At 31.7% G+C, this 9,156-nt stretch overlaps 1 protein-coding gene across 1 annotated transcript; it reads left to right on the top strand.

Moving 5' to 3' along the window:
- Nucleotides 1–479: 479 nt before the first annotated feature.
- On the top strand, nucleotides 480–5,597 carry LOC117702747 (olfactory receptor 5J3-like). The gene is made up of 2 exons (XM_076928259.1): nucleotides 480–492; nucleotides 2,851–5,597. Exon 2 carries the CDS (start codon nucleotides 2,875–2,877, stop codon nucleotides 3,811–3,813), a length of 939 nt encoding a protein of 312 aa, XP_076784374.1. The 5' UTR covers nucleotides 480–492; nucleotides 2,851–2,874; the 3' UTR covers nucleotides 3,814–5,597.
- Nucleotides 5,598–9,156: the final 3,559 nt, after the last annotated feature.

Raw genomic sequence — 9,156 nt, 5'->3', positions numbered from 1 at the left:
AAAAAAGAAATATATACAAGTTGGCTACAATACTAATATCACAGGGAATGTAGTGTATGACTATATGAAGATGAACATAACTACACATATACATTTCAAATTAAATCATCTCCTAGTCTTTTGTATTTTCACTATACATATGTATGTGTGTGTATACATAATTATTACAAATACCATTATAGTTGGAGTTGTCGATGGAAGTGATCTATATTAAAATTATGGATAGCACATGTAAAAGAGGTAAATAAATCATAATGTTAAAATAAAAAATAATTTCCTTGTTTAGAAAGAAAATAAGTTTTTTCCATTATAGTATTTCATTTTAGAAATACGCCAAGGATCTTAACTTCCTTAGGGCTACCTGTAGCACTTTTAATGAATCCCAGTGTTTAGAGTACCCTGGGAAATTACATCCCCCAAAGGCCAAAAGCCAAATATAAACTCAACAGTAAGGAAATTTAGACACAGGCCAACTCTGATTCTTCACACCAGGTAGGTGTCCTGCTTGTATATTGCAACACAGCATTTATAAATATGATTGCCTTCCCAGGTCTTCAAACTGAGCAATGTCCCCAAACAGTAATATAATGTGGTGCAAAGTCACACAAGTCTAGTCATTCTGACCATACAGTTCAGAAAACAGATTCAGATAAATGTCACAGTCAGTGTTCACTTCTGTGGCATACTGTAAGCTTATTCTATATTTCCTTAGACATATATATATATATATATATATATATATATATATATATATATATATAACTTTATTGTTTGTAAGTTGGAAAGAGAATTTAGTTGAAGATATCTTTTCAAATTTGGAAGAATTCCTATTAACTACCTTTTCTTAATTTGAATAAAGGAACCATAAACTAAAATTTAGCTTCATTATATAAGCTAAGTATTAGACTTGGATTTTTATTTGTTGAAATATAACTTAGCTTAAACAAAAGACAAGAGATGACATAGTCCAGAAAAAATAGCAATTATGTAAATTAAATTATCTATTATGAAATGACTGAAATTGAAGAAAACCAGAAAATATCACAAATTCAATTTCAATTAAAACTCAATAAAGACAAATGCTGAACACTGTTAAACCAAAAATTATTTTTAAATAAATTTATCCAAATTGTGATTGTGAAGTTACTAATCACAAATTTATTTTGGATTCATTGTCTGTGATTTTTAGCCTTGTATCAGCAATGAATTTCTGGGCACCCTATGTTACATGTGATAATTTTTCAGGATGCTTCCAGATAAAATCCACAACTTCCCCTCGTTTGTGCAGAAAGGTACTTGGTTATAAATGATAAAGAGTGTTTTGATAGAAAATAATCAATCATTTTAGACTTGTGTTTTCAGTAAGGAACAGTAAGTCAATACTAATTTGCAATATTTTACTAGTTATTTAATAACTCCAGAGAAATCTGAGCCTCTATTTTTATCATTCTATACTCTAATATAAAGGTCATTGAACTGTTTTTCTCAAGGTGATTTAGGTAAATTGATTGTGAAATTTCATATTAATGGCTTTTCAGTTAAAATAAAGTATTTCATCAAACTTATATGAAATATCCTCTGAATGTACCTTATTAAAACTCTTGTACCCCAGCATATAATATAGTTACACAATTACTCTGTAAGAATATTTTGTAAACAATAATTTCTCACCTAATTTTGCAAAATGTTATAAAACAAGTGGCATTATATATTAGAGATTATATCTTAAAACAAAGTTGCCTAATATTCCATCTTTTGTAAATTAATCAAGGAAGGCATAAAAATACACATTCTTGTTTAAAGTGGATTTGTACTAACAATTTCACAGATCAAAGAACAAAAGAAAAATCAAAACATTATAAAAAAGTCTGATGTTGGCTAATCCACGCTTAAATAGTTAAGCACTGTAGTAAATCATAGCCTTTATGGTAAGTGCTATTTACTGCATGAAAGGGTAATTTTGTCAAGCACTGGAGCAAGGCAATTTAAAGAGATAAACTTTATGAAAATTCATTTCCATTTCATAGTGCAGATTCCCCCAGTCTCATTTTATTTTATCATATGATATAAATTAAATCATATGATATAAATTTATCATATGATATAAATTAAATGTTTTCTATAGGTCTGTTTATATTTGTAAAAACAAATATGTGCTTACAATGAACTTAATATGTAATATGAACTTGTGTTTATATTACATTTTTCTCTTTAACTTACCTAAATATAATATAGGACATTTTAGATGATTTTTATATTTAATATGTTTTTAATCTTATAAATTAACAGGAAAGACATACAATTTCAGTCAAAAATTATCTTATTTATTTTTCTATCGCTGTGAGGAGACATCTGTCCAAGAGAACATTTTTTAAATTATTTGTTATACATTACATTCAGATGATGTCTCTCTTTCCTCTACTCTTATCAAATTGGTAAATGTCAACAGAACTTTTGTTTGGTTGCTTGTTTCATTCTTCCCAGTAAGTGCTCACTACTGGAAAATGAAGTTCTATTTGATTCTGGTAATTTAAAATATTCTGTTACCAAGACCCACTAGCTGAACTCTCTACCAGGAAAAAAACTTGATTATTACTGTGTCTATCAGACTGTTGCAGTTTCTGCAAGAATTTTTCTTCATGTAACACATAATCCTAATTCTAATTCCTTGATGAGAGCCATGAAAAAAAGTCTTTAAAAGATAACTTTTCACACTTGGCTAATTTAAATATAATTCAGATTTTTTTATTTAAAAAAAGTTTATAGGTTTAAAAGATGCTAATAGAGTGATTTCATGTCTACAAACTGTAATGTCTGGACATTTCTTTTTTTTCCTCTGGTTCTTTGCAGATCTCTTATAAAGAAGTCACATCAATGGCCGACAGAAATTTGACTGTGATAACCGAGTTTATCCTCCTGGGTCTGACTGAGGATCCTGTACTCAATACTGTACTCTCTGTGCTGTTTCTCTTAATTTATGTCATTACTGTAGCAGGCAATTTATGGATTATTGTGATAATTTTAGCTACTGCCCAGCTTCATTCCCCCAAGTACTTTTTCCTTAGTCACTTGGCTTTCTTGGATTTCTGCTATTCATCAGTCTTTCTTCCCAAAATGCTGATAAACTACTCGGTAGGACAAAACAGCATCTCATACCATGGCTGTCTTTTACAGTATTCCTTTGTCAACATGTTCTTGACTGCAGAATGCTTCCTCTTGGCTGCAATGGCCTATGATCGGTATCTTGCCATCTGCAGTCCACTTCACTACAGATGGCTTATGACTCCCACGTTTTGCATCTACCTTGTGTCAGCCTCTTACCTGCTGGGGTGTGCCAACTCACTTACCCACTTGAGGAGCCTTCTCAATTTGACTTTTTGTGGGCCCAATGTCATTGACCATTATTTCTGTGACATTCCATTGCTTTTTCAGCTCTCCTGCTCTGATACCCATGACAGTGAGGTTTTATTCATTGTTCTTTCTGGTGCTACATCCATAACTACTTTTCTGATAGTAGTTAGTTCCTATCTGGGAATTCTTATCACTGTCCTGAAAATACATTCTGCCAGGGGAAGTTATAAGGCTTTATCCACTTGCGCCTCCCACCTAACTGTAGTAACTCTCTTCTATGGAACAGTGATATCTACTTACCTGGGAACCAGTTCAAGCTTTCCACAGGATACAGAAAAAATCTTATCTGTGTTTTACACACTTTTGCTGCCAGTGCTAAATCTTTTGATATACAGTGTGAGAAATAAAGAGGCAAAAGAAGCCATGAGAAGAATGATTAAGAGAAAAATATTTGCTAAGTAAAATGAAGTTTAGATATTTTAGATACATTAATTAATTTTTAATTAATTAATTACCAGATTTTATTCTACTCCTGGTTCATAACCCATACCTCCTCCCCACCCTCTGTCTCCACGAGGCTGCCCCCAACCCCCAACCCCCACCCCACCTGACCTCTAAACACCCTGGGGCTTCCAGTCTCTTGAGGGTTAGGTGCATCATCTCTGATTAAACACCATCCCAGCAGTCCTCTGGTGTATATATGTTGTGTACCTCATATCAGCTGGTGTATGCTGCCTTTTTGGTGGTCCAATGTTTGAGAGATCTTGGGGGTCTGGATTAATTGAGACTATTGGTACTCTTACAGGGTTGCCCTCCTCCTGAGCTTCTTTCAGCCTTTCTCTAATTAAACCACAGAGGTCAGCAACTTCTCTCCATTAGTTGGGTGCAAATATCTCTTTCAGCTGCTTGTTGGGTCTTCTGGAGGGCAGTCATGGTTAGGTCCATTTTTGTGAGTGCTCCATAGCCTCAATAATAGTGTCAGGCCTTGGGAACTCCCCTTGAGCTGGATATCACTTTGGGCCTGTCGCTAAACCTTCTTTTCCTCAGGCTCCTCTCCATTTCCATCCCTGTAGTTCTTTCAAACAGGAACAATTATGGGTCAGAGTATAGAGTAAGAAGTGGTTATGTACCTACAGTGTTTCAAGTAGGGGCAATTAAAATAGTTTTAACGATGTTTATTTCAAATACACATTCATGTTAGAATTTTAATTTTAATGTTATTAACAGCATTAATTATTCAGAGTTTTCATCCTCCCATATATATGTGACATATATGTCATAACATATGTATATTATATATAATATGAAACTATTATATATAAGATTATAATATCATTTTCCAATACAACAGAACCCATTGGTTTTCTAGCTAGATCCCTCAGTTTGAAAGTTCTTTTGGGGGCAGATTCATGTACCTCCAACAACTGCATTAATGTTACTGATGGGACATAGTGAGAGCTTAAATATGTCAAAAGAATATTGGCAGAATAGAAAGCAAAGTTTAGTCATATTCATTGGGAACACATAAAGGACCTACTTGCTCAACAACTACAGACACAGTTACATACATCTGTATATGTAGTTTAATAGTAGAAGGGGAGAGGATCGACTTGTACAAAAAGAACAAATGATATTTAGTGAAAAATTAGAAGTAGATAGGAAGCATATACTGTGTTTGGTTCATGCTACAGCAAGTGAGTTTTTCTGTCTTATTCTCTAACAATAAAACCCCACTTGGGAAGAATCATGCTACTTTTTCTCCTTCCTGGTGAAGATGCCAAAAAGAATATATTATTTCCATCTGTTTTCACAGACTTCTGCCTTAGGTACAGATAAGGGTATTCTGATATCAGATTTTGTGTTTTGTTTTTGTTTTGTTTTGTTGTTTGCCTTGAAGAATCTCATGAGTCTTTTCTTAAATAATTTCATGTCACTGATATCTATTTTTTAATTGATTAATTATTCCAGAGTATACTGAAACTCATCAAAAATCAGAACTTAAAAACTTCCTCAAAATAATTTAGTATTCTGAAATGCCATTTTATTTAAAGCTCAAAATGATATTCAGAATCATGTATTGCTTATATTCATATGTGATTTTTTTAGCCTGTTGCAGAGTGCATAAATTTTTTTGCTCCTCCTTGCTGATTTGTCTAGAGAAGACAAGGAAGCACACACTAAACATGCTATCTGACATATTTGTAATATTAGTAATACAATTCCAAACTTATAAAAGTTGTGTTCATGTGTCTATAATAATAAAAGCAGAAATATTAGTGTATACTGATTAATAAACATCAACCTTCAATTATGCCTATGAATTTTCATTTTTCATATACTGAAAAGTATAGATTCTTATGTAATATGATAACTTAAAATAAACTTTACTTTATTGTTTCTACATATACATGGTTTATTTCAGAATAATTACATAGAAAATATTTGCATCACATTTCACCAAAATTCATGTTTGTATGTTTGCATTGTAATACACAAATTTTCAAAAACAAATTATAACAGTTCTCAGGTTATGCAACGAGCCTTCTGAATGACAGCTTATTACCAACACATCTTTTTTTTCAAGATGCTCAAAGAACAATTTTATTTATGAAAAGACTTAAAAACAAGAGAGACTATGGGGCCACTGGACTTTGGGTGGGAAAATAATAAAAGCACTCTGAGAATTTAAAACCACCAGGCGACAATTCATCCTGCTTTCAACTTTACCTGCTTAATTCAGAAAATCCAGACTAAAATGTTATATAAGACCAGTTCCTTAAGCACTGGTCAAATTACCACACATCTTGAGTTGACTCATATACTTCATTTTAAATATTGAGTAGATACAAGTTTTCACCTTCATAATGATATTCAAATGATAATGAAAGTTTGTTTCTGATTAGTTTTTGGTTAACTCGACACAGCCAGAGATATCAGAAAGGGGCTTCAATTGAAAAAATGTCTCTATAAGATTGTGGTATGCACAAGATTGTGGGGTATTTTCTTAATTAGTGATTGATTGGAGAAGCCCCAGTACATTATGGACTTGGAAATCCCTAGGCTGGTGTTCTAGGTTCTTTAGAAACAGAATGAACATTCAGTGGTGAGCAAGGCAATAAGCAACATCACTCTTGGCCTCTGCAACAGCTCCTGACTCCAGGTTTTTTCCAATTTGTGTTCCAGTCCCGACTTCCTTTGATGATGAATGTTGATAGAGGAATGTAAGCCCAATAAGCTCATTCTTCCCAGTGTTAGATTGATCATAGTATTTCATTACCACAATAGTAACCCAAACTAAGACAATACTCTATTTTTACATATATTATTTCTGTCTATTTAGTTATTCATAGTGAACAAGAGGAAATATAACAAAATAAAGTATTTTGAGAAGGAAATTATATTCTGTTTGAGAAGTATATTAGCTGAATTTTATAGCAGATATCCATGCAAAGACAGGTCAGTACAACTAGTTCTTTATATAGCTACTCTACGTCAACCAACCAGAGATTTAAGTCAAATAAAATGAAGTAAAAATAATAAGAAATATACAAAAATATACAAATAAATTACAGGATAACAACAATTAACATACAATTAGGTTTATTAAATTGCATGAAATATTAAGGGCAACATGAAGTTTAGGGGCACATATACTACATACATTATATAGAGGTACTTTACCACTTTATGTGGTTTCAAATACCATGCATTTTAGAATCTATGATGTATGTTAAGATCCATCCTCTGTGAAAAATAGACATTTTAGAGAAAATACTGTTTTCATTAAATTTCATTACCCATTAGAAATTCCAAATTCTAGACCATTTTTAAGTTTATGTTTTAGACATGTGGTGAAGCAATATTTTGTTCCTCAGTATAACTAATACATCCAGAAATGCCTGAGTAGGGAAACATTCACGTTTTCACTGCACCTTTGGTTCTGTTACCCTGTCATTTTCCTCTAGAATACCAAAGTACCTTTGTTCAATGCCTGTAGAAATCTCCAACCCTTTGTCCAAAGCCTTTGTCCTTGCAACTACCTGACCCTTATAGTGTGCATCTATAGTCTTACCTCAAATTCCTAAAATACATGCTGTACATTGCATCATCTTTAATAAAGATTTCTCTAATTAAATTTTTTCTTAATATTTCTATCTTCTGTTATTGTTACTCTTCTATATGCAGTTATTGTGGATTTCAATGTGTTTGATCACTTGATAATTTTTGTCTCCTCTATAGTTATTGTTCTTAATGACAAACTTCAAAGATTTTTATTGCTCTAATAATATTCTTTTTAATCTTTCTGAAAATATTGGACTGTTTGTAACATGCCTTCAATCATATAAATTTCAGGTTTTTTATTTTTAACAATTTCATGCAAGTATACAATTCATTGAAATATTACTCAATATTTCATTACCTTCTTTTGTTCTTTTACCACCATTATTTACTTTATGCTCAAAAAGTCCAATATCTGTTCTCTAATACTCCCAATTTTCTCATCTTATTATTTTATGTGGATTTTGAGCAGAAGGTCTCTGCTACTGTGTGTGCATGATTGCAGAATCCTCTCATACAAGAAGAGAGTAATGCATAGTACTCCTCTTCATCTTCTTCCTTTTGTAGTTTTTCATTCCAACTTCTCTTCTGTTACCTTGGAGTAGATGCAAAATTTTGTTTTCAATTCTGTTACCAGCTTTAGATACTTACTCGTGTGAGAAAATGACTAGAGCTTGTTCAGTTCTATTATCCATGAACATATAAGAAAATCTCTATCATATCAAAGAAATTTAATATTTCTTTATTGGAGAAATTGATTATAAAATAGTTTTGCATCTTCTTTTAAATTATTTCTTTCAGACAGGAATCTAAATTTCTTTTATTTATTAATCATAATATAATTACACTATTTTCCTTTCTTTTTCCTTACTAAAACACTCTCCCATATACTATTCATTGCTCCTCTTCAAATTCTTATTTGTTAAATTGTTATTATATGTGAGTAAGTATCCTAAAGTATATGAGTAAAGACTACCAAATCATTATTGGGTACTGCTGTTACTTGTAGATGCCCTCCAAAACTGAAAGGTGTATTTGTATTGCTGAAGGCTCTATGTGCTTCAGAAAGAGGATTGAAGGATCTTGAGCTCATAGTGACTCTGAACTCTGTGATATTTGGGGCTGTATTTTATAGAGGTGGTAAATGCAGTCATAGTTTTAATGAAACTACTTGGAGCAATGTTGTTTAAGTTAAAAAAATCTCCCTACTTACTTATAGTGACATAAATTAGAAAATCATAGCTTAGGGTCTTAGAACATTGCTTTTTTTTATTTAGCTTAGAAGTAAATAAATTTTAAATCTTTACAATGCATCATCTTATAGTTGACAGAAATGTTAATTTTTCCCCTGGTTAATATAAATATTTCACTAGGGAAGACACATAAGCACAAAGCTAATATATACCAATGGACATTACCCCAGACTCATGTTTTATAAAAAAAAAATATATTATCCAGAACAGCCTAATTTTCACATAATTTCATATTTTATTTCATAAAAATCTTAAAATTAATGAAAATTTATGAATTTGTAAATACAAATAAGATAATCTAAAGATAAAATACAAAGTCAGTAATTTAAATGTTATACTATTGCTTAATCCTGTCTTTTAAAGGCTGCAGGCAGACCAGAAATGCCAAAATCAAATGGAGTAATAATGTCTCGATTGGAGATATTTCCTTGCAATTTAGGTACAGACCTTAGGGTATAATTAAACACAAACCTCAAGAGATCAAATGTGGCAA

This window comes from Arvicanthis niloticus, chromosome 2, assembly GCF_011762505.2.
Source record: "Arvicanthis niloticus isolate mArvNil1 chromosome 2, mArvNil1.pat.X, whole genome shotgun sequence".
Classification (NCBI taxonomy): domain Eukaryota; kingdom Metazoa; phylum Chordata; class Mammalia; order Rodentia; family Muridae; genus Arvicanthis; species Arvicanthis niloticus.
This window is presented reverse-complemented; position numbering and strand designations above follow the sequence as displayed.

Coding starts and splice junctions, on each gene's coding strand:
- LOC117702747 (XM_076928259.1), top strand. CDS start 2,875: ATGGCCGACAGAAATTTGACTGTGATAACCGAGTTTATCCTCCTGGGT.